The sequence below is a fragment of the Heterodontus francisci genome, chromosome 29, assembly GCF_036365525.1.
Source record: "Heterodontus francisci isolate sHetFra1 chromosome 29, sHetFra1.hap1, whole genome shotgun sequence".
Taxonomy (NCBI): domain Eukaryota; kingdom Metazoa; phylum Chordata; class Chondrichthyes; order Heterodontiformes; family Heterodontidae; genus Heterodontus; species Heterodontus francisci.
In genome coordinates this window covers 11,600,975-11,627,049 of record NC_090399.1, presented here as the reverse complement: position 1 = coordinate 11,627,049, position 26,075 = coordinate 11,600,975, and the positions used below count along the sequence as shown (strand labels likewise).

General features: G+C 41.5%; 2 protein-coding genes across 2 annotated transcripts; both read left to right on the top strand.

Moving 5' to 3' along the window:
* Positions 1-997: 997 nt before the first annotated feature.
* LOC137345922 (tumor necrosis factor-like) lies at positions 998-2,613 on the top strand. Its single transcript, XM_068009168.1, has 3 exons — positions 998-1,065; positions 1,364-1,429; positions 1,958-2,613. Exons 2-3 carry the CDS (start codon positions 1,378-1,380, stop codon positions 2,368-2,370), a joined length of 465 nt encoding a protein of 154 aa, XP_067865269.1. The 5' UTR covers positions 998-1,065; positions 1,364-1,377; the 3' UTR covers positions 2,371-2,613.
* Positions 2,614-15,489: 12,876 nt separating this feature from the next.
* Positions 15,490-17,599, top strand: LOC137345682 (tumor necrosis factor-like). Its single transcript, XM_068008947.1, has 4 exons — positions 15,490-15,666; positions 16,136-16,196; positions 16,495-16,560; positions 17,089-17,599. Exons 1-4 carry the CDS (start codon positions 15,490-15,492, stop codon positions 17,499-17,501), a joined length of 717 nt encoding a protein of 238 aa, XP_067865048.1. The 3' UTR covers positions 17,502-17,599.
* Positions 17,600-26,075: the final 8,476 nt, after the last annotated feature.

Sequence of the window (26,075 nt, the reverse complement as noted above, 5' to 3'; positions counted from 1 at the left end):
TTGTGGATACATTTACAACATGGGACAATGTACAATGCCCACTTTAGTTTTGTTAAAGTTTCCCCAGCATTGGTGAAACTGCCGAATTATTTCTATGATCAGTGAAAGTTGAACAGATCCAGTCTCACATCATTCTCACATTGGTCTCGGGAGAAGTTGCCGTTTTCCAATCGTTGCTGCTTTCGGTTGGGTATTTCCTACTCCATTGCATCACACTTACCAGTGATGTGACTCTGCTCTTTATAAAGAGCTGCCGTGAAGCTGCAGCAATCACAAAGCACTCAGAGAACTGAGAGTGAGAGTCGCTGGGTCAGACACAAGGCTGCTACTAACAAAGTTCCGACTGACATCTAACACCATGAGTTGTGAGAACAAGTTGCTGGACCTTGAGACTGGAGGAATGGTTACACTCAGGCAGTCAGAGCCGAAGAGAAGCTGTTTCTGGCGGTCTCTCTGTGCAGTGGCTGTGCTGGGTTTGCTGGCTGTGTCTTCCTACCTATTACTCTGTCAGCTTGGAGTTTTACCTTCAAACCAGGTGTGTGATTTTATTTGAAAAACAGTGATCGAGTTCCGTCTTGTTGCCTTTCCTTTGTTCCTTGCATTCCTCCGAGAGGCTGCTTTCAGTGTGGTGTAAAGCTGTGAAGTGATTTCAGTGTCTGTCCTCACTGCTCCTTGCAGTGAAACAGTAAACTGTGTTCACCCAGTTAATGCGGCTGTTGGGTTTTACTGTTCTCTCTGAACACCTCAGTACGGCCTGGATTGGAAACATGCAGCCATTTAATAACCAATCCTGTACATTATTCAGCTTTAGCCAAGACTTGTTTTCTGATAAACTATCTGTTGTCAATCTGGAGGATGAGAATCAGAGTCTGAATCTCCCCCTCCCCACCCAGTCTCTCTGTGCAACGCAAATAATCTGGGCTGAACGTTTGTACAGATGTTCCTGTTGAATTATTCAGGGTCAATTTCACATCTTAACCTCTTTCTTTGTTTAATTTCTACAGGAAGTAAGATTACAATCTGAGCAGATTCATTCTCCCCTGACAACAGTCCCGAGTAACAGTGGTGAGTGTTCCCTCAGTCGAATTCTCTATCAATATGGCTCCGTATCTTTCTTTGTATCAAACTGTCTGCACACCTATATATCAATCTCTTTCAGAATCTCTCACTCTGAAAATGTTTCTGCCTGTATCAGTCTCACACTCTATCATTTTCTCTCACTATCTCTCGGTCTCCATTTCTCCCTTTCCATCATTCTCTCTCACTCTGTCTCACTCTCACTATCTCTCACTCTCTCTGTCAGTTAGTTTTGGGTCTGAGTGTGTTACAATAGTAACTGAGAATCTGCCTTTTCATTTTCCAGGTCTCCCTCATCTCATGAAACAGGTGGGAAATGACCCGAGGGGGAGAATCGCAGCTCACCTGACAGGTACCAGAACATTCTTAACCTTATTAATAACCCCGTATCCTGAAGTGAGGCCCTCCCACTGTAGTACAGCAGAAAATTACAGGGTGCTGGGGAAAGAATTGGGCATTAGGATTAATTGGATAGTTCACCCAAAGATACAGCACAGTCACAATGGGCTGAATGGCCCCCTTTTGTGTTGTGTTGCTTTATGTATCCCATCTATTCATTGTCTGGCCAAGGCCAGTTAATTCCACTCAGATTTTTGGACATTTAGCAATGCTTCCTTCAGTGTCCCATGTATCGAGCTTGTACTGTTTAATATTTAAGATCTGTGAACAGAAACAGCTACAATCCTATTGGGGAAGTGCAGGGGAGAAATTGGTTGCCCCATTTCCTGCATTACAACAGTGACTACACTTCAAAAAGTACTTTATTGGATGTAAAGTGCTTTGGGATGTCCTGAGGATGTGAAAGGCACTATATAAATGCAAATTGTTGCTTTGTCTTTATTCCATCCTTAAGTTTCTCCCTCTCTCTTTCTCTCTTCAGCTTCACCAACCAGCAAAGGAAAGAATGTGATTTGGCAGAATGAGGCGGACTCCACCTTTGCCGAGGGCGTGGAGTTCACGGACAACAGTCTCGTCATCAAGACCCCTGGTCGGTACTTTGTCTACACCCAGGTGGTCTTCTACAGCAGGGGCTGTCAGGACAAGACTGTCTATCTGAGCCACGAGGTCGCCAAGCTCTCACCCAGTTACCCAGAGGAAGCCTTGCTACTGAGAGCCACCAAGTCAGCCTGTCATTCCCGCCAACACGGAGAGCCCTGGTACAAGACCTCCTATCAGGGAGCCATATTTGAGTTTGAGGAGGGAGATCAGATCTACTCCAGGGTTAGTGAGGAGGTGGTGGGATATGTAGACACTGCCCAAGGAAAGAGCTTCTTTGGAATATTTGCTTTGTGAGGAACCTGAGTCACTTCTAGCGATTGGCCAGTAATGATGACTGATTCAGAATTTCAGATTGAAATACAGTGGAAACTGTTCAGGACACATTGTCCTATCCTGCACTAATTGGACAAAGAGACTCATTTCTCCTTCATTTTATTTAAACACTTGCAGAGACAGAAACTATCAAATGTGTTGGTGTTTTAGAATTGGGTAGTGTGGTGGGTTATCACACTGCACTTTCAGCTCTGCCACATCAGATTGATGCACAATCCAGAGTGTCAGTGATCGGAGGGAGTCTGTGCCTCTCCTCATTCACTCTCTGCTCCTTTAATCCTGTATTGAGAGCAATAGGTGAAGTCTGAAGAATTATGCATCTCTCTCAGGATTCACGAGCCACTGTTAAACTGCCAGATAGACGGAACATGTTAGTCCAGATAGGCTGGAGGGGCTGAATGGCCTACACCTGTCCCTAAGACGTTCCTGTTCTCCCACATACCTTTAACACTGGGAGCAGGTGCAGGTGATTCACTGCTGTGCACGATTCATCATGTTTGATGAGATGAATTGTGTTATAAATGTACAAAGCGAGAATTTTCGATAGCTGTGCTCTAAATAAGCTAATTTTCTCATTTAGGTTAACTCCCTCAGCAACTGGTCCTTTAATTTATTTTATATTTAATTGATATTTAATGTTGTTCATGTTATTTAAACTGGTACTCCTCAGGGAGAGAGTAATTAGACAATCCCAAGAGCTAACAAGTGGGTTATCAAGTCTGATATTCAGACTGGTTAGCCTGTGTGACCTGTTATTGGTCCTTGAAGAATGTGGCCTATGCCTTGTCATCTATTTGTGTTATAATATATCTCTAATATGTCCTTGGATCTTCAGTGGCGATGCTCAGTTGGGTGATGAAGGCCAATCAATCTCCCAGCAGCCAACTGGCTTTCCACCACTACAATGTGATTGGTCAACTTTTCGCAGGATGCTAACTTTCTAGACAGTGATTGATCAATACATAACCAATTAAAAAGGGGAAGGAATATTGTGCAAACACTATGAAAAGCACCCAAAAAGTTATGATAGTTAATCATTTTAAGAAACCATTTTTGGTTCATTTCTACTTTATCAGGTTATTTTTTAAATCGAATATGAACTGCTCTTATTTGAGGTTCATTAGAACCAGAGAACAATAGACAATCTACGGCACTGAAGGAGGCTGAAAAAACTAGCCGCCCAAACTGACCCCACTTTCCATCACCTAGTCCGTAGCTTTGCATGTTCCAGCACTTCAGGTGCACGTCCAGGTAACTTTTAATTCAATGTTCATTGGTCCAAATGTTTCCTGATTGGTTGCTATGGTGAAGTCACATTCCCATCATGCCTTGCAGTCTCCATAGTTCGACTGTTGGTTATTAATTTGGTCCATTGACCAAAATCTGTGTTTTACATAAAAATGTATCATCTTTTATAAAGATGTTTTTCTGTTGTCAAGATTTGGATGTTCCAGATTGATTTAAGTTATTATTTAAATATATTTATGAATTTATGTATTTATATTGTTTATTATTTATATTATTTACTGCTGAGATGATGGACAAGAATTAATAAAATTATTTTAAAAGCATGAATTGCTTCTTTCTCGTTACTGCACATTGGTTTGCATTTAGAGCTTTTCAAGGGAAAGGATTCCAGTTGAGGGAGGAATTTTTTGTCAGGTTACAGCCTGCAAATCAGACACAGGATCAGGACTTTGGGAATCAGAGGTAGGACTGGTGGATTGGGAATCTGAGAGAGGATCAGGAGATTGGGAATAACATAAGCAATAGGAGCAGCAGAAAGCCCTACCAGTCCTCGAGCCTGCTTTGTCACTCAGTAAGATCATGACTGATCCGCTGCTTCAACATCACTTTCCCACTCAATTCCCGTACCTCTTTATTCCCTTAGAGATAAAAAGATCAATGGATCGCAGCCTTGAATACAGTCAACACCTGAGAATTTAGGACACTCTGGGGCAGAGAATTTCCGAGATTCTCAACCCTCCTCATCTTTGTCCAAAATGGTCAAACCTCTTATCCCGAGATTATGCCTTCTAGTTGTCGATTCCCCAGCCAGCAACTATCCTGTCAACTGCTCAGAATCTCATATGTTTCAATGAGATGATGTGTCATTCTTCTCAGCTCTCCACAAAGGACAGCTCTCTCATTCCAGGAACCAATCTAGTGAAACTTCACTGTATTGCCTCAAAGGCACATATATCTTTCCTTAGGTATAGAGACCAGGGGTTGTCTCACCAGAGCCCTCTATAATTGCAACAAGATTACTCTTGCACTTCAAACCCCTTGCAATAAAGGCAAACATACCATTTGCCTTCATAATTGATTGTTGTAGCTGCGTTTAACTTTTTTGTGCAATGGCACTGTAATATTATTTTAATTGAAATTTGTGGTTGAGAATTGCAAGGCGATCCAACCCAGGAACATCGAGTGTTTAAATGAAATGCAGGAAGCTATGCTGCTTCCAGGTGCATAAAATACTGACCGAATCTGAGCAGCATGCATTGCAAAGGTCAAAAGCACTTTTTGAGCTAAAGTAACCTGTAAACTGCCGCAAGCTGTTTTCATTGCAGATAAAAATAATCACTGGTGAAAAAACAGTTTAAGGCTGTGGAATGTTTAGAAAAAAAACAGAAAATTGAAAAATCGAGTCACAAACAATAACCAGACATACTTCAAAGCTATGTTTCACTTTGATGCTAAGTTAGAGCTTTAGAGAATCTTCACGTATGCAAAAACATGGAGGTCATGGGGGACATGTTGTCTGAAAAGATGAAATAAAAGACTTCACATCATTTTAAAATGCTAATTCAGCTGCCAAAGTGGTCCAAAGTGTTTTGAAAAGCTGCAAGAGTGACACAAATTGGCATTGGTTGATGACATCAGAGATTGTCTTCTTTTGAAATGCAGAGAAAGTAGAAATTCTCCAAGCAGCAGTTTGTAAGAAGTCAGTCATTTAAGGGACTTGGATTGTTTAATTGTCTGATTTGATTTGTTTGATTTTAAAATGTGTTTCTGACCAGGAAAAGAAGCTGCTATTGTGTTTATTAATAAAGATCTTGAAGGCTTCTGCAACATCCATGAGGGGTGATGAAATTACTGACGGAAGGTGAAAACATATACACATCATCAAGGAAGTTTCTGATATTGTAGTTTAAACAAAGAATTAGATGCCTCATGGTCTGAAGATGGGCTTTGACAGTACAGTATGATGTTATTAATGAAATGACACACCCACCTTCGAAAGAAAGGTATAAAAATCATTGTAACTAGTGAGTTGGTGCTTAAGTCAAGAAACTTGGCTAGTTGCTGAAGAGAATGATCAATGGGAGGCGATCGCTCACTGCATACGTATAACTCTCGGTAATGTACTTGTGACTAACGGGTGTATTGTATTGTTAACTGGTTTTCCTGGTTTGTGGCACTCCACGAGTAGCACGCCACCAACGTGAAAATAACCAGTTTATTCTGACTCTGTTTATTGTCCTTTCACTGATCCTCCATCCCTCCTAAAATATTACCCCCCAATACCAAGACACCTTACCGTGTACAAGATCATTTCATGTGGCACCTTATCCAATTACCTGTTGATAATCTAACTACATCCACTGGTTCTCCCTTAGCTGCCTTACTAGTTGCATCGTCAAAAATATCGAACAGATTTTTCAAACACTATTTCCCTTTCATGAAACATTGTTGACACTGTCTAATTGTATTATGATTTTCTGTTACCACTTCCCTAATAATAGATTCCAACAGTTTCCTGACGACTGATGTTGGGCTAACAGGCCTGTAGTTCCCTATTTCCTCTCTCCCTCCTTTCTTTTAAATAGTGATGTTACATTTGCTACCTTTCCATCTGCTGGGAACGTTACAGAATTTAAGGAATTCTGGATGCGATCACAAGCAGTGCCAACACAATCAGTCCACTATCTCTGCAGTCACCTCATTTAGAACTAGGATGTAAGCTGTCAGGTCCTGGGATTTGTTGACTTTCAGTCCCATTAATTTCTCCAGTACTTTTTCTTTACTAATACTGATTACTTTAATTTCTGTCTTCTCATTAGACATTTGGTTCCCCACTATGTCTGATTTTTTTTGGATCTTTCACTGTCAAGAAGGGCCCAAATTATTTATTTAACGTCTCTGCCATTTTCTTGCCCCCCATTATAATTTCTCCTGTCTCAGCCTCTAAGGGGCCCACATTTACTTTCGCTATTCTCTTCCTTCTTACATGAAGTAGAAGCTCTGACAATTTGGTTTTATATTTCTGGCTAGTCATCTTCTACTTTCTCACTCTTCATCAAGATTTTGATTGCCTGTTGCTGGCATCTTAAACTCTTCCAATCCTCAGGCTTACTCCATGTCTTGACAATATTATAAGCCTCTTCTTTAATCTAATATTATCCTTAACCTCGTTATTTAGCCGTTAGTTGATCAATATTCCCATGGAAGTTTTATTTCTGAATGGAATGTAGAAGTGTTGAGACTTATGAAATATTTCTTGAAATATTCACGATTGTTCATCTACCATTACACATTTCATTCCAGTTTCCTAATATACATTAGCCAACACCCCTCGTTCTTATTTAATTGGCTTTAAATATGTTCAATATCTTAATTTCAGTCTTATGTACGTCACTCACAAAATCAAGGTGAAGTTCTATCATGTTATTATCACTCTTCCCCACATTATCCCCTCCTATGAGATTATTAATTAACCATTCTCATTCTTCAAAACAATATCTAAAATAACCTCTTTCCTGCTTTGGTCTTGAAAGCATTCTCTGTAATCTTCCTTCAAACTATTTTTGTCAATTTGATTGTGCAGTCAATATGAAGATTTACATGCCCCATGATTATTGCATTGCCTTTGTTACGAAGTCCTCATATTTCTTGATTAATATTGTGCCCAACAGTATATCTACTGTTGGAGGACCTAAAAATTATTCCCATCTTAATTTTCAGATGCTTGTCATTTATTATCTTCACCAATTCCGATACTGCATTCTCCTATTCTAAGCCAAGATTCTTCCTCACTATTGTCCTTAGACCATGCTTTATTAACAGGGCTACTCTGCACTATTTTGCTTTTCTATTTTGTTTACCTTTTTGAAAGATCAGGTACCGTGCAAGATTTAGTTCCCTTCCTTGGTCACCATACAACACATCTCTGTAAAGGGTATAACATCAAACCCAATGATGTCTATTTGCGCCATTAATTCATGTTAAAAGTATTTTGTGCATTTGGATAAAGTGCGTTTGATTTTCATTTGCACCATTTTTCCCTAATTTGACCTTACACATTGATGCATGATTTTCGCTCGTACTTTTGTCCCTTCCTGTCACATTCTGCTTACTTTTACCCAAAGCACCACACTGCTCTGTCACCTTGACTTTTCTCTTTAGATTTATAAATTTCCCCTCACTTGGTCCTTCCCCGCATTTTCAGTTTAAAGCCCTAGCTGCAGCCCTATTTAAATGATTTGCCAGGATACTGCCTGGTTTAAGGGAGCCCGTCCCAACAGAACTGCTTCCTCTTTCCCCTGTACTGGCACTAATGCCCCTTAAATCAAATCCCTTGTCGAGACAGGCATTCAACCCTCTAACCTGTTTGACCCTATTCGAATTGGCTCATGACTTAGGTATTAATACAGAGATTATTACCTGTTACGACCGACCACTTCAAGATATGATTCAAAGTCAGCAACCCAATTAATATATGATTCAAATCTCGAGTGAGCCCCCAACTAATATGTTACGACCGACCGCTCCAGTCAAAGCCCCCAATCAAAATATACGATTCTGTTAGCGGTGGGAGAAAAGCACTGTTAATTCTATCTCGTTCCTCCACAGATTGCCTAACATATCATATTCAACATTTCAAATTAAAAAAAGACCCAGACTAATTATACCATCTATTAACCCCCAAATGAGGCTAACCAAACCAGGTGTCTTTAAATCAACAAATTAACTCTTTAATTCGATAAACTAAAATCTTAAACACTACTAAGATATAAACAACATTAAAAAAAAATTAGAGTCCTTGCAAATTTACAGTCCACTGTTGCTTGAAGTCCTCACAGCCGTCCAATTGGAAAAAACGTTCTTCAACAGCAGAACAATCTGTAGTCTAATTCCAGCAGTAAGTGATGCTTTCCTTCTTCAGTGATAGATTTCAAGGATTAACAACTTGCAAACACTTTCAATAGAATCAATCTGACTTTAGAGTATTTTGAGGGATAAAATATTGTCACAGTCTCACTTCCCTTCCTTCAGTTTAAATTATCAGAGATCTCTGTTTTGGCGTGACTTTGTTTTAATTTTGAGAGAGAATAAAGAATAAAGAGACTATATTTTCTTCCTTCACTTTAATTGAACTGAGAACACTTCTTTCAGGTGCTAACACACAGCTGTCTGTCTGTGTCTCCTGTTGGAACAGACTGTTTGCACTATAAGCCAGTTCAAAATTAAATTGTAACAAATGAATCTCTCCATGCTCTCAGTCCTTGTGGCTGTATCCAAGGCAACGAGAATGTACCTGATTGGTAACTCCTGAGGCCTGGTGGTTCTTAAAGCAGGACTGATCATTTATTGTCTGAAAGAGACACCACATATTTCCCAGAGAGGAAAAAAAGACAGGATCATGACATAACCTTGAGGTTTCATTTCATAATCTGTGCCTTAATTCTACCTATGTCTTTGGTTCCTACATGGACCATAACAAACGTGATCCTTCCCCTCCCTCTCCCACTCCATTCTGCTCCAGCTGCAAGATCTTTAACCCTGGAACCAGGCAGGAAATACAATCTTTGGAACTCCCAGTCACAGCTGCAGCGAACAGTATCTATTTCCCTCACTATTCCGTTAGCTAACACATTCCTTTTTACTCCCTCTAATTGAATCAACCCCTGTATCATGGTGCTGTGGTCAGTTTGCACATCCATCCTGCAAACTTTGTCCTCATCCACAAAGGCAGCAAGAACCTCATACATGTTGGACAAGGACAAAGGCTGAGTACACTTGGGCTCCCATTACCTGCCTGACTCACAGTCACGCCCTTCTGTTCCTGACCACTAACCAGACCTGTACCAGCATGTAACGTAGGCGGTGTTACTGCCTCCTGAATAAAAGAGTCCAGGTAACTCTCTCCCTGCTTGATGCCCCACAATGTCAATATCTCTGAGGGGAATTTCCTCAAGATTCAGACACTTCACGCAGATGTGGTTGTCCAGGATCACAATGCTCTCCCCATAACTACCATGTGCTGCAATTGCAGCCACACTACCTGCACTGCCATCCCAATATAGCCTTGTTTATTTATTTACTTCATTCAGCTCATAGATTTTAGTGCTGTAACTAATTACTTGAACTAGTTTAAGGCACAAGGAAATGAAACTAAATATTTACCAGTTACATGAACCATTCAAAGTATTGGAGGCAGAAAGCAGCATCACCTTCCCATTATACACCAAATTCCCATTCTCGTTGAATTCCCAACTTTTACATTCTGTTTATGATGCACTCAGTTTACGACCAATCTGTGACAAGCACTCTGAGAAAGGGGATCAGTAGATTGGGAATCTGAGAGAGAGGATCAGGAGACTGGGAATCTGAGAGAGAGGATCATGAGACTGGGAATCTGAGAGAGAGGATCAGGAGACTGGGAATATGAGAGAGAGGATCAGGAGACTGGGAATCTGACAGAGAGCATCAGGCGATTAGGAATCTGTGAAAGGATCAAGAGATTGAGAATATGAGAGAGAGAATTGGGTGATTGGAAATTGTAGATTGGATAACATGATTGGGAGTCGGTCAGAGGGTGACCATTTTGAAAGGCTGATAGTACTTATCAGAAAATAGAAAGTTCGAAAGATGAGACAATTTACAGCCCAGCTAATGGAAAAGTTTTAAATTAAGAAAAAGCCTCTCGGTCGATGATGGGATGATGATGATGATGATGATGATGATCAGACATGGATTCCCTACCGTGGTTTCCTATCAAGTCTCTTGGTCCCATCCAGACTGTGTTTGAAATAAACATTCGCCTTCTCCTGGACAGATTTACCCAAGAAGGCTGAGTGATGTGTGTCTGCTCCTGAGTGTTCTCAGCATCTTATTCCGTACTCTTCAGTACATGCCCTCTGCATTTCCTCAGGATGGGATTTCCATATTCACCACTCAGCCAGAGAGAAACATTTACAATGCCAGTGAGCATTTGAGGGCCAGTGTGGAATAGGGGGCTCAGCAGTTTAGTGGGAAGGGGTCTATGGAGCAGGAGGGTTAGTTGGACAGGATGTGCTCAACAAAGCTTGAGAGAGTTCAACCAGCAGAAACCCCATTTAAAGAGGCATTCTAACCATCAGAGACCACCATCTAAAGAGGGAGGCTAACCATCAGAGATCACCATCAGAAGAGGGGTCTAACCGTCAGAGACCCCAATCAGAAGAGGGGGCCGAACCATCAGAGACTCCCATCAAAAGAGGGAGTCTAACTATCAGAGACCCCCATCTAAAGGGGGAACTAACCGTCAGAGGCTACAACTAAAGAGGGTGGCTAAACATCAGAGATACCCATCTAAACAGAGTGTTAACCATCTGAGACCCCCATCTAAAGAGGGAGTCTAACCATCAGAAAGCTAATCTAAAGAGAGTGTTTAACCATCAGAGACCCCATTTAAAGGTGGAATCTAACCTTCAGGCATCCACTCTAATGACGCTGTCAAACCATCAAGGATTCACCCATAAAGGGTGTCTACACCCCTTTTAAGTGTCAGCTCTGCCACACTTATGTTTCTGGGTCAAAGGTCAAGGACTTCAGCACATAATCTAGCTTCGCATTTCACTGCAGTTCCATTTATCACAGATAAAGTCATCTCTGATCACTTCCTTCTACCGCTCTCCACATTTATCCCTCTTTCCCGTCCCAACCCTGCTTCTTCTGTCTCCATCACTGAAAGAAACACTCTGAGATTATCTTGTCCATAAGATCCAAGTCCTGCTCTCTCAGACCTATTCCCACTACATTGCCGACGACCCAGCTTCCCCTCCTGACTCCCATGTTAGCCAATATTATTAACAGTTCTCTCAAAATTGTTCAGTTCAAAATTGTCAGACTGCTGGTGCAACTTCCAGGACTGAATGAGCAGAAATTTCCTCCAATTAAATATTGAGAAAACTGAAGCTCTTGTCTTCTGTCCCCAAGATGATCTCCTGACCTCATATCTGTGCCAACAACTTGCCCGCCTATTTCCACCTCCGTAACAACTCCTGACTCTGCCCTTTCCTCAGCTCATCTGCTGCTGAAATCCTCATTCAGGTCTTTGCTATCTATAGACTTGACTATTCCAAAGCTCTCCTAGCTGGTCTCCCACAATTCTGCCCTCCGAAAACCTGACATCATTCAAAACTCTGCTTCTCATCTGCTAATTCGCACCATCATGCATGTTCTTTTGGGCCTCCTTATCTCGAGAGACAATGGATACGCGCCTGGAGGTGGTCAGTGGTTTGTGAAGCCGCGCCTGGAGTGGCGATAAAGGCCAATTCTGGAGTGACAGGCTCATCCACAGGTGCTCGCCAACATACATTGGCTGTGGTATAAGTAAGTAATGCCTCGTTTTAAAATTCTCATCCTCGTTTTCAAATCCCTCCATGGCCTTTTCCCTCCCAAACTCTGTAATCTCCTCCAGCCCGACCACCATCGAGATCTCTGTCCTCCTCTAATTCTGTCGTCTTGAGCATTCCTGATTTTAACTGCTTCCACTAAAGTCACAGAGGCAGAAATCCGAGAGTTTCAGTATGCAGGTGACTGTTCCCTAGCTGCCCACAACAAGGAAGACATCCAGACCATGGCAAACAAATTCTCAAGTGCTGCCAAAAACTTTGGTCTTCAAAACAGTGTCTCCAAGAATGAGGTTATGTTTCAGCCAGCAACTGGCACACACTATGAAGCAGCAGAGATAACCATTGATGGCACAAGTCTCGGTTGGAGAAAAAATCTCATACCTTGGTGGTGTGCTCTCTAGGGATGTCACTAGTGATGACGATATTGGTGCACACATCCAGAAAGCAGGTTCTGCCTCGGGCCAACTCCATGATCATGTTTGGCAGCAACAAGGCATTAAGCTGAAGACTGAAATCAATCTCTACAAGGCCATTGTCCTCACCACTCTGCTGTAGTGAACAGAATCCTGGGTCTGCTATAGGAGCCACATCAAAGCTCTGGAATGCTTACACCTAAAACCATCGTGAGAATTTGACACCAGAATGAAATCACAAACAACAAGGTCCTTCATCGTGCTTGGCTCAACAGCATGGAGACCACCCTCTAGAATATTCAACTCAGATGGCAAGGCCATGTCTCCCACATGGATGATTCCAGAATCCCCAAGCAGATCTTCTCTCGGAGCTGTCTCAGGGCAAACATCATCAAGGTTGTCATTATAAATGATATAAGAACATCCTTACAAAGGCTCACAAAATTCTGCATTGCAATCCACCACACTTGGGAAAGCACTGCAGCTGACCGATCACATGGGCAAGCACTGAAATCTGGTTCAGCGTATTTCAGGGACCATCTAGGCCAAACTCGGATCATCCGACATGCCCAGAGGAAGGTCAGAGGTGGTGCAGCTGCAGACGTTCCCTCAAGTCCAACAATGACACTATGAACTGCCAGTTCTCTGGGCGTCCATACCAATGTCACATCAGACTGTTCACTAATGAGAGGACCCACAGAAGACAATGAAATCATTGACAGTTGGAACATACTTGAAAAATGAGGAGTTTACCATGCATCACACAGGAACAGGAAAAGGCCATGCAGCCTTTCAATTCGATCATGGCTGATCTGTTTTACACCATTGACCCATATTTACTCTATATCCCTTGATAAACCCTGAAAATTCGATCAACCACACTTTTGAATGTTTCTATTGACACAACATCCTCAGCCTTTTGAGGAAGAGAGTTCCAGATTTCCACGACACAGTCGCATTGATACAGGACCTTAAAACAACGCAGCCTGATAACTAAACTGAGTGGTGAAGTCCCAGGTTTCAACCTCCCATGGAATATTTGGACAATCATCAACCACTTGAGGATGGACCAGGGAAGATTTGGCTCCTTGCTTCATGAGTGGATCCCAAGGACCAGCTCAAATTGTGACTGTGACCCTCCAGGTCAGTCATTGGCCCACATCTTGAACTCTTGCCCTGTGAGATCCATTCCTGATGGCATCACAACCATTCACACTGTATCAGCTAAAGAAGTTTAATGGATTGTAAACCTCGACATTGAACTATAACTGCTTCTCCAGCTATATAAATATATAAACTACATTTTGTGTAAAGAACTGCTTCCCAATTACACTCCTGGCTTTAACCTCAAATGATGTTCCCTTCTTCTGGATTCCCCCACAAAGTGGAAATATTGGCTCTGTAAGATTAACATGACGAATGTGTTCGGCTTCAGAACAACACCTTCCCTTTCTGGGAAAGAATTGTATACCATGTAAAAAGACAAAGGGGATTTGACAATAATGTAGTTCCCTATTTCTAGAAGGTAGATTAAAGAACATTGATGTTGGGGAAGGGAGTGATGGTTAATGGAAATATACATTTATTGACATGAATCAGGCCATCGTTGGATTGGAAACTCTTTCCAAATCCCAGGAAAGTACTCGGTGTGTTAAATGCAGATAAAGTCCTCCTGACACTTGCCAGCTTATAACTATTCCACATCAAGTGTAACACAGGTTAGCTGTAGAGTAACACTGCCTGGTCAAAGTCATCTGGAGCAGAGGAACAAATGAACAGCGTGAGGCCATTCAGCCCCTCAAGCCTGTTCCACCCTCCAGCCTGTTCCAACATTCATTTAAGTCATGGCAGATCTGTATCTCACCTCGATCCACCAGCCTTTACTCCATATCCCTTGATATTCTGAATGAACAAACATCTGTCCATCTCAGTCTTGAACACTCCAATTATGACACAACATTCGCTATCATTTGGCGAGAGAGAGTCCAAGATTTCTACAAACTTTTGTGTGAAAAAGCACTTCCTGAAATTCGCTCAACATGGTCTTGCTCGAACATTAAGATTATGTTCACTTATCCTTGGATCATCCAACACAGTATATAATTTCTACACATCTACTCGATCAAATCCTTTAACATTTTAACCACCTTAACCCCTCAATCTCATATACTCAAGGGAACACAAGACAAGTTTATACAACCTCGCCTTGTAATTTAACCCTCATTGTCCTGGTGCAATTCTAGTCTATCTGTGCTGCAACCCTCCAAGGCCAATATATCCCTTGTGAACCTGTATCCTTTCCAATGTACATCCCTCAACCAAAATCACCAAAACAGATTGTCTGGTTATTTAAATCATTGCTGTTTGTGGGATCTTCCGAGTGTGAATTGGTTGCATCTTTCTTATATAAATGTAAGATCCTCAGTAATTTATTTTTTCTCTCTTCATATCTTTCTATCGACTTTTTCTGTGGTGAAAGCCATCAGGTCCTGGAAACTTCTCGATCTTCAGTCTCATTAATTTGTCCGTTATTTTTTACTTACATTAATCCAAAAACTACCTCCCTTATTTAACAAGTCTACCATTTCTTTAATGTCGATTAGAGTATCCCCGAGTCACTCTCTCCGTACATTTGTAAAAACGTTATCTTTCTCTGTATTTTCTCTCTCATTGTTAATGACACAGTCATTAGCACATTTAGAACATGGGACAATGTACAGTGCCCACTTTTAGTTTTGTTAAAGTTTCCCCAGCATTGGTGAAACTGCCGAATTATTTCTATGTTCAGTGAAAGTTGAACAGATCCAGTCTCACATCATTCTCACATTGGCCTCGGGAGAAGTTGCCGTTTTCCAATCGTTGCTGCTTTCGGTTGGGTATTTCCTACTCCATTGCATCACACTTACCAGTGATGTGACTCTGCTCTTTATAAAGAGCTGCCGTGAAGCTGCAGCAATCACAAAGCACTCAGAGAACTGAGAGTGAGAGGCGCTGGGTCAGACACAAGGCTGCTACTAACAAAGTTCCGACTGACATCTAACACCATGAGTTGTGAGAACAAGTTGCTGGACCTTGAGACTGGAGGAATGGTTACACTCAGGCAGTCAGAGCCGAAGAGAAGCTGTTTCTGGCAGTCTCTCTGTGCAGTGGCTGTGCTGGGTTTGCTGGCTGTGTCTTCCTACCTGTTACTCTGTCAGCTTGGAGTTTTATCTTCAAACCAGGTGTGTGATTTTATTTGAAAAACAGTGATCGAGTTCCGTCTTGTTGCCTTTCCTTTGTTCCTTGCATTCCTCCGAGAGGCTGCTTTCAGTGTGGTGTAAAGCTGTGAAGTGATTTCAGTGTCTGTCCTCACTGCTCCTTGCAGTGAAACAGTAAACTGTGTTCACCCAGTTAATGCGGCTGTTGGGTTTTACTGTTCTCTCTGAACACCTCAGTACGGCCTGGATTGAAAACATGCAGCCATTTAATAACCAATCCTGTACATTATTCAGCTTTAGCCAAGACTTGTTTTCTGATAAACTATCTGTTGTCAATCTGCAGGATGAGAATCAGAGTCTGAATCTTCCCCTCCACACCCAGTCTCTCTGTGCAACGCAAACAAACTGGACTGAACCTTTGTACAGATGTTCCTGTTGAATTATTCAGGGTGAATTTCACATCTTAACCTCTTTCTTTGTTTAATTTCTACAGGAAGTAAGATTACAGTCTGAGCAGATTCATTCTCCGCTGACAACAGTCCCGAGTAACAGTGGTGAGTGTTCCCTCAATCGAATTCTCTATCAATATGGCTCCGTATCTTTCTTTGTATCAAACTGTCTGCACACCTATATATCAATCTCTTTCAGAATCTCTCACTCTGAAAATGTTTCTGCCTGTATCAGTCTCACACTCTATCATTTTCTCTCACTATCTCTCGGTCTCCATTTCTTCCTTTCCATCATTCTCTCTCACTCTGTCTCACTCTCACTATCTCTCACTCTCTCTGTCAGTTAGTTTTGGGTCTGAGTGTGTTACAATAGTAACTGAGAATCTGCCTTTTCATTTTCCAGGTCTCCCTCATCTCATGAAACAGGTGGGAAATGACCCGAGGGGGAGAATCGCAGCTCACCTGACAGGTACCAGAACATTCTTAACCTTATTAATAACCCCGTATCCTGAAGTGAGGCCCTCCCACTGTAGTACAGCAGAAAATTACAGGGTGCTGGGGAAAGAATTGGGCATTAGGATTAATTGGATAGTTCACCCAAAGATACAGCACAGTCACAATGGGCTGAATGGCCCCCTTTTGTGTTGTGTTGCTTTATGTATCCCATCTATTCATTGTCTGGCCAAGGCCAGTTAATTCCACTCAGTTTTTTGGACATTTAGCAATGCTTCCTTCAGTGTCCCATGTATCGAGCTTGTACTGTTTAATATTTAAGATCTGTGAACAGAAACAGCTACAATCCTATTGGGGAAGTGCAGGGGAGAAATTGGTTGCCCCATTTCCTGCATTACAACAGTGACTACACTTCAAAAAGTACTTCATTGGCTGTAAAGTGCTTTGGGATGTCCTGAGGATGTGAAAGGCACTATATAAATGCAAATTGTTGCTTTGTCTTTATTCCGTCCTTAAGTTTCTCCCTCTCTCTTTCTCTCTTCAGCTTCACCAACTAGCAAAGGAAAGAATGTGATTTGGCAGAATGAGGCGGACTCCACCTTTGCCGAGGGCGTGGAGTTCACAGACAACAGTCTCGTCATCAAGACCCCTGGTCGGTACTTTGTCTACACCCAGGTGGTCTTCTACAGCAGGGGCTGTCAGGATAAGACTGTGTATCTGAGCCACGAGCTCGCCAAGCTCTCACCCAGTTATCCAGAGGAAGTCTTGCTACTGAGAGCCACCAAGTCAGACTGTCATTCCCGCCAACACGGAGATCCCTGGTACAAGACCTCCTATCAGGGAGCCATATTTGAGTTTGAGGAGGGAGATCAGATCTACTCCAGGGTTAGTGAGGAGTTGGTGAGATATGTAGACACTGCCCAAGGAAAGAGCTTCTTTGGAATATTTGCTTTGTGAGGAACCTGAGTCACTTCTAGCGTTTGGCCAGTAATGATGACTGATTGAGAATTTCAGATTGAAATACAATGGAAACTGTTCAGGACACATTGTCCTATCCTGCACTAATTGGACAAAGAGACTCATTTCTCCTTCATTTTATTTAAACACTTGCAGAGACAGAAACTATCAAATGTGTTGGTGTTTTAGAATTGGGTAGTGTGGTGGGTTATCACACTGTACTTTCAGCTCTGCCACTCCAGATTGATTGCACAGTCCAGAGTGTTAGTGATCGGAGGGAGTCTGTGCCTCTCCTCGTTCACTCTCTGTGCCTTTAATCCTGTATTGAGAGCAATTGGTGAAGTCTGAAGAATTATGCATCTCTCTCAGGATTCACGAGCCACTGTTAAACTGCCAGATAGACTGGACATGTCAGTCTGAATCGGCTGGAGGGGCTGAATGACCTACATCTGTCCCTATGATGTTTCTGTTCTCCCAAATACCTTTAACACTGGGAGCAGGTCTAGGTGATTCACTGCTGTGCACGATTCGTCATGTTTGATGAGATGAATTGTGTAAATGTGCAAAGAGACAGTTTTCGATAACTGTGCTCTAAATAAGCTAATTTTCTCATTTAATTTAACTCTATCAGCAACTGGTCCTTTAATTTATTTCGTACTTAATTGACATTTAATGTTGTTCATGTTATTTAAACTGGTACTCCTCAGGGAGAGGGTAATTAGACAATCCCAAGAGCTACAAGTGGGTTATCAGGTCTGATATTCAGACTGGTTAGCCTGTGTGACCTGTTATTGGTCCTTGAAGAGTATGGCCCATGCCTTGTCATCTATTTGTGTTATAATATATCTCTCATATCTCCTTGGATCTTCAGTGGCGATGCTCATGCAAAGCCTCTGAGATTTCTGTTGGCTGATGAAGGCCAACCAATCTCCCAGCAGCCAACTGGCTTTCCCCTTCTACAATGTGATTGGTCAACTTTTCACAGGATGTTAACTTTCTGAAAAGTGATTGATTGACACTTAACCAATTAAAAAGGGAAAGTATATTCTACGAGCACTGTCAAAACCACCCAAAAATGCATGACTGTGAATAATTTGAAGGAACTATTATTGGTTTAATTCTGCTTTATTTGAGTCGAATGTATGCTGCTCTTATCTGAGGTTCATTGTTGGGATTGTTTCCTGGTTGGCTGCCATGGAGAAGTCTTATTCCCATCATGCCTTGCAGTCACCATTGGCCATTATTCAGGCAGTGATCCCAGCAAAAGATCTGATTGGTTCCATACACCGGGAGATTTTCTATCTCAAATGTTTGACTGTTGGATATTAATTGTGGTGCAGTGACCACAATCTGTGTTTTGTATAAAATGTAACATCTATTTTAAAGATGTCATTCAGTGGCATAAATATTGTCAAGTTTCGGTCGTTCCAGATTGATCTAAGTTATTATTTAAATATATTTATTAATTGATGTATTTATTTATTTATCATATGATTTACTGCTGAGCAGATGGTCCGGATTTAATAAATTTTTTAACAGCATGAAATGATTGTTTCAGATTTCTGCACATTGGTTTGAGTTTAGAGCTTTTCATGGAAAATAATTCCAGGTGGGGGCATGGCAGGGTGGAGGGGGGGAGGGCGGGAGGATTCAGAAAAGGGTAGCAAGGGAAATATCAAGTCTGTAGAACGGAATAGAATTTCGGATAAAATTAAGCAGAGTTGGTCAAGAAGGGACAGTGAGAGTAACAATACTAACTGATGACTAAGATGACTTCAGAGATAATTAGCAAAAAGTCAGAGCTAAAGGTGTTATATATGAAGGAATGAAGCATTCACAAAAAATTAAATGAATTAGTTGCACAGATAGAAATTAATAGGTTTGAACTAATGGCCATTCTGGAGACATGGTTACAAAGTGACCAAAATTGGGAACTAAATATTCCAGAATACTTAACATTTAGAAGAAATATCAAAACAGAAAAGGAGGAGGGGTAGCCCTGATAATGAAGAATGGGATAAAGTAGAGGGAAAGGAACTTAGCTCAGAAATTAAGAAGCAGAATCAGTTTAGGTGGAGCTAAGAAACAGCAAGAGGCAGAAAATTTTGGTGGGCGTTTTTTATAGGCCCCCTAACAGTAGTTGTAGTGTACAGCTGAGTATAAATCAGGATATTAGAGGCACAGTAAAAAGGGTTATTAAGTATTCATGGGAGAGTTTAATCTTCGTATAGACTGGGTAATCCAAATTTGCAGTAATAATGAGGAGGACAAGTTCATGGAATGAATAAAAGTTAGTTTTCTAGATCAATATGTCAAGGAACCAACCAAGGGACAGCTATTTTGGATCTAGTATTGTGCAATGAGAAGGGGTGAATTCATAACCTTGTGATAAAGGGACCTTTAAGGAAGAGTGAGCATAATATAATAGAATTTTATATTGAGTTTGAAAGTAATTAAGTCTGAAACTAGAGTCTTAAATCTAACCAAAGTAAAATACACAGGTATGAGGGGAGAGTTAGCTAAGGTAGTTTGGAAAACTACATTATAAGATATGACAGTAGACAAGCAATGACTAGCATTTAAAGAATTAATACATAATTTTCAACAATCACATATTCCTTTAAGGCACAAAAACCCATAGAAAAGGTGGTCCAACTGTGGCTAACAAGAGGAGTGAAAGATAGAATTAGATCAACAGAAGAGTCTGATAATGCTGCCAAAAAGAGTAGTAAGCCAGAGGATTGGGAGGATTTTACAATTCAGCAAAGGAAGACCAAAAAATTGATAAGGAATGAGAAAATAGAATGAGAGTAGACTAGCACGAGACATAAAAACAGATTGCGTACATTTCTATAGGTATTGAAATAGGAAGAAATAGAGAAAGTAAATGTGGGCCAATTAGGAGCAAAGACTGGTGACATTAAACCATTACTTTGTATCTGCCCTTATAGTAGAAGACACAAAAGCATTCTGGAACCAACTAACAATAATGAGAAACTTTAAAGAAATGAGTATAAGTAAAGCAACTGGAGAAAGTAATGGGACTCAGTGGTGACAAATCATCTGAACATGATGACTTGCATCCTAGAATTTTAAAAGAGGAGGCTGCAATGATAGTGGATGTATTAGCATTGATCTTCCAGAATTCCTTAGATTCCAGAACAGTTCCCAAGGATTTGAGGGTAGAAAACATAACCCTGCTATTTAATAAAGGAGGAAAAGAGAAATCAGGGACTGATAGACCAGTAAGCCTAATATTAATAATAGGCAAAATGCTATAAACTATTATTAGGGACATGGTAACAGGGCACTTAGAAAATCAAAATATAATTAAGCAGAGTCATCATGGATTAATGAAAGTGAAATCATGTTTGACAAATCTGTTGCATTTGCTGAGGCTGTAACTAGTAGGATAGATAAGGGGGAACTCGTGAATGTGGTGTATTTGGATTTTCAAAAGCATTTGATAAGGTGCCTTACAAGAGGTCATTACACAAAATTAAGATTCATGAGATCAGTGGTAATATATTAGCAGGGATTGAGGATTGGTGAAAGGACAGAAAATTGAGAATAGGCATAAACAGGACATTTTTGGATTGGCGAGCCGTAACTAGTGGGGTACCGTGTGGATCAGTACCCATGCCTCAGCTACTTACAATCTATATTAATGACTTAGATGAGCAGGCCTAGTATAACATATCCAAGTTTGCTGACGATATAAAAAGTAAATGGTGAGGAGGGGCGGCGCAGTGGTTAGCGGACCTGGGTTCAATTCTGGGTACTGCCTGTGTGGAGTTTGCAAGTTCTCCCTGTGTCTGCGTGGGTTTCCTCCGGGTGCTCCGGTTTCCTCCCACATGCCAAAAGACTTGCAGGTTGATAGGTAAATTGGCCATTGTAAATTGTGCTTAGTGTAGGTAGGTGGTGGGAGAATTGTGGGATGTGGTAGGGAATATGGGATTAATGTAGGATTAGTATAAATGGGTGGTTGATAGTCAGCACAGACTCGGTGGGCCGAAGGGCCTGTTTCAGTGCTGTATCTCTCTATGACTCTAGGAGGACGTAAGGAGGCTGCAGTGGGATACAGACAGGTTGGATGAGTGGACAAGAATCTGGCAGATGGAATAGAATGTGACGAAGTGTGACGTTATCCACTTTGGTAGGAAAACTAAAAAAGCAGAACATGTTTTAAATGTTGAAAGAGTGGGAAATATTTGCATTCAGTAGGACCTGGATGTCCTTGTTTATGAATCACAGAAAGTTAACATTCCAGGTACAGCAAGCAATTAGCAGGCAAATGGTATGTTAGCTGTTGTTACAAAGAAATTGAAGTATAAAAGTAAAGAAATCTTACTGGACACAAGAACACAAGAAATAGGAGCCGAAAGTAGACCATAGGGCCTATCAAGGCTGTTCCGCCATTCAGTATGATCATGGCTAACAACCCTCTAGGGTAGAGGATTCCAAAGATTCACGACCCTTTGAGTGAAATAATTTCTCCTCATCTCAGTCCTGAATGACTGACCCCTTATCCTGAGACTGTGTCTCCGTGTTCTAGATTCCCTGACCAGTGGAAACAATCTCTCAGCTTCTACCTTATCAAGGCCTTTCAGAATTGTGTATGTTTCAATTAGATCGCCTTTCATTCTTCTAAACTCCAGAGAATATTGGCCCAACTTACTCAGCCTCTCATCATAGGACAACCCCCTCATCTCAGGGACCAATCCAGTAAATCTTCGCTGGACTGCCTCCAGTGCAAGTATATTGTCAGGCAGACCCACCTGCCAAGAATAAGGAATATTAATTTTTCCCCATGAACATTGATATTAAACTGTTGTTGGTGAAGAAAGAACTTGCTTTAAAAAAAATTGGAGAATTTGGCTGGAGAGAAACATAAGCATATAAACAGACAGTACTTCAAAGGACAAAGGGGCTATTCCCTGCTCCAGTTTAATCCACAATGGACCTCTGATCACTAGGTATTGTGTGTAGAGCAGACATTCCAGGGTCTGCTTGAACAAGACAATCCACAAGAACCAGGACTGGTCAGACCAGTTAAGTCACATGACTAGCTGGCTGTTGCAGAATTTGAACTTGCCACAGAGCTTTGAACTGAGCAAAAAGCCGTGTGCTCCGGGACTGAAGCAGAACCCCCTCTCCTGTTTGCCTGCCTCCCAACTTTTTATCATGGAACTGAAGACCCATTGAAGACATGCAAACTCAAAAGTCTCCTACTTGAGCAAGGTTTAAGAAGAATACTGGGCCCCAACGAAATGTAAGAGCTGTCTACAATCAAAGGCTCTACGGCGAGCTGGAAACACAGACACAGTAACAAGAAACCCCCTTCAGAGACTGCCTCAAACCTCTCTATTTTTCTTCTGAACTTTTCTGTCCCTATTTGCATGTGTGTATCGTGTGTGCATATTAGCGTGGGCACGTTGTATATCCGTAGGCGTTAACCAAATTACAGTTAAGTAAGTTTAATAAATTTCACTTTCCTTCTTTAAACCTAAGAAAACCTGGCGTGCTTATTTCTTTGCCTTATAATTGGAAAGCTGTGAACAAGGATTCACCAAGGGGGAGCTCAAAACATAGTGTGTTTAAAAATTTAAAACCCTGTTATAATAAGACCAGGTGAAGGCTGAAAGAGACCCCTAGATACCTTTCTCACCTGGTCATAACACAATCCTTTCTTAAATGTGGAGACCAAAACTGCACACAGTATCCCAGATGCAGTCTCACCAAAACACTGCACAATTTTAGTAAGACTTCTTTATTCCTGTACTCCAATCCCATTGCAATAAAGGACAATATGCTATTTGCCTTCCTAATAGCCCGCTGCACCTGCATGTTAACTTTGTGTGTTCCTTGTACGAGTACCCGCAAGTCTCTTTGAACATCAACACTTACCAGTTTCAACCTTTTAAAAAATATTCTGCTTTTCTATTTTTACGACCAAAGTGAGCAACTTCACACTTCCTGATATTATATTCCATTTGCCATCTTGTTGCCCACTCACTTAACCTGTCTATATCTCTTTGCAACCTCTCTACATCCTCCCTACATCTTACTTTTCCACCAAGCTTCATATCATGAGCAAACTTAAATACATTATTCTCTATTTCTGCATCCAAGTCATTAATATAGAGTGTAAATAGCAGAGGCCCCAGCACTGATCCTTGTGGCACCCCACTATTCACTGCCTGCTAACTTGAAAATGCCCCATTTATGCCCACTCTCTGCTTCCTGTCTGTTCACCAGTCCTCTACCCATGCTAATATAGTACCCCTAACACCATGAGCCCTTATCTTGCTTATTAATCTTTTATGTGGCACCTTATCGAATGCTTTTTGAAAAACCGGGTAAACTACATCTACTGGTTCCCCTTTATCTACCCTACTAGTTTACTCTCAAATTCTATTTGTTCCCTTTTTATCAACTTTTTGGTGGCTCATTGCTGGTTTCTAAAACACTCCCAATCCTCAGCCTTGCTACTATTTTTTTGCAACCTTGTAAGCCACTTCTTTTAGTCAAATACTCTCCTTAACTTTCTGAGTGAGCCATGGATGGGTCTTTCTGAGTGAGGTTTTGTTTTTTGATGGGAATGTGCTTTTGTTGAACCCTTTGAATTGTTTCTTTAAATGTTCCCCAACGTTCGTTTACTGCCATACCTTCCAGTCTATTTACCCAAATTAACCTGAGCCAGTTCTCCCCTCATACTTTTGTAATTGGCTTTATTTAAGTTTAAGATTCTTGTTTGTGATTGAAATGTATCATTTTCAAACTTAACATAAAGTTCTATGGTATTATGATCACTATTTCCCAGTGGATCTTTTACTATGATATTGCTTATTAACCCTGCTTCATTACACAATACGAGATCTAAGATAGCATTATCCCTAGTTGGTTCTACAATGTATTGCTCCAAGAAACTGTCATGAAAACATTCTACAAATTCATCTTTTAGACGACCGTTGCCAATCTGATTGTCCCAGTCTATATGCATATTAGAGTACCCCACAATTAATACATTACCTATTTTATATGCTCCAATAATTTCCCATTTAATATTATGTCCAATAATATAACCATTGTGAGGGGGCCTGTAAATTACACCCACCAGTGTTTTCTGACTCCTGCTATTCCTAATTTCCACCCAAACTGATTCTACTTCATGATCTTCTGAGACCACATCCCTTCTTATTAAAAGCAAAATACTGCGGATGCTGGAAATCTGAAATAAAAACAAGAAATGCTGGAACCACTCAGCAGGTCTGGCAGCATCTGTGAAAAGAGAAGCAGAGTTAACGTTTCGGGTCAGTGATGCTTCATCGGAACTGACAAATATTAGAAAAGTCACAGGTTGTAAGCAAGTGAGGTGGGGGTGGGGCAAGAGATAACAAAGGAGGTCTAGATTGGACCAGACCACATAGCTGACCAAAAGGTCACGGAGCAAAGGCAAACATTATGTTAATGGTGTGTTGAAAGACAAAGCATTAGGACAGATTAGGTGTTAATACACTGAATATTGAACAGCAGCAAGTGCAAACCTGAAAAAAAACAGGGGGTAAGCAAACTGAACAAACTAAGATGAAATGAAATAAATGCAAAAAAAAATTGTAAAAAATGTCAAAAAGAATGTAAAAAAAAAGGAAGAAAAAATAACTAAAAATGAAAGTAAAATGGGGGGCTGTCATGCTCTGAAATTATTGAACTCAATGTTCAGTCCGGCAGGCTGTAGTGTGTCTAATCGGTAGATGAGATGCTGTTCCTCGAGCTTGCGTTGATGTTCACTGGAACACTGCAGCAATCCCAGGACAGAGATGTGAGCATGAGAGCAGGGGGGAGTGTTGAAATGGCAAGCAACCGGAAGCTCAGGGTCCTGCTTACAGACTGAGCGGAGATGTTCTGCAAAGCGGTCACCCAGTCTGCGCTTGGTCTCCCCATTATAGAGGAGACCACACTGTGAGCAGCGAATACAGTATACTACATTGAAAGAAGTACAAGTAAATCGCTGCTTCACCTGAAAGGAGTGTTTGGGGCCTGGGATAGTGAGGAGAGAGGAGGTAAATGGGCAGGTATTACACCTCCTGTGATTGCAGGGGAAGGTGCCATGGGACGGGGACGAGGTGGTGGGGGTAATGGAGGAGTGGACCAGGGTGTCACGGAGGGAACGATCCCTTCGGAATGCTGACAGGGGAAGGGAGGGGAAGATGCGACTGGTAGTGGCATCACGCTGGAGGTGGCGGAAATGGTGGAGGATGATCCTTTGGACATGGAGGCTGATGGGGTGAAAAGTGAGGACAAGGGGAACCTTGTCACGGTTCTGGGAGGGAGGGGAAGGGGTGAGGGTAGAGGTGCGGGGAATGGGCCGGACACGGTTGAGGGCCCTGTCAACCATAGTGGGGGAAATCCTCGGTTGAGGAAAAAGGAGGTCATATCAGAAGCACCGTCAAGGAAGGTAGCATCATCAGAGCAGATGCGTCGTAGACGGAGAATCTGGGAGAATGGAATGGAGTCCTTACAGGAGGTAGGGTGTGAAGAAGTGTAGTCGAGGTAGCTGTGGGAGTCGGTGAG

Bases quoted from the DNA above. Each gene is read 5' to 3' on its own strand.
- LOC137345922 (XM_068009168.1), top strand. From the start codon at position 1,378: ATGAAACAGGTGGGAAATGACCCGAGGGGGAGAATCGCAGCTCACCTG. The intron at 1,430-1,957 runs GTACCAGAACAT...TTCTCTCTTCAG, and splicing joins AATCGCAGCTCACCTGACAG to CTTCACCAACCAGCAAAGGA.
- LOC137345682 (XM_068008947.1), top strand. From the start codon at position 15,490: ATGAGTTGTGAGAACAAGTTGCTGGACCTTGAGACTGGAGGAATGGTT. The intron at 15,667-16,135 runs GTGTGTGATTTT...TAATTTCTACAG, and splicing joins GAGTTTTATCTTCAAACCAG to GAAGTAAGATTACAGTCTGA. The intron at 16,561-17,088 runs GTACCAGAACAT...TTCTCTCTTCAG, and splicing joins AATCGCAGCTCACCTGACAG to CTTCACCAACTAGCAAAGGA.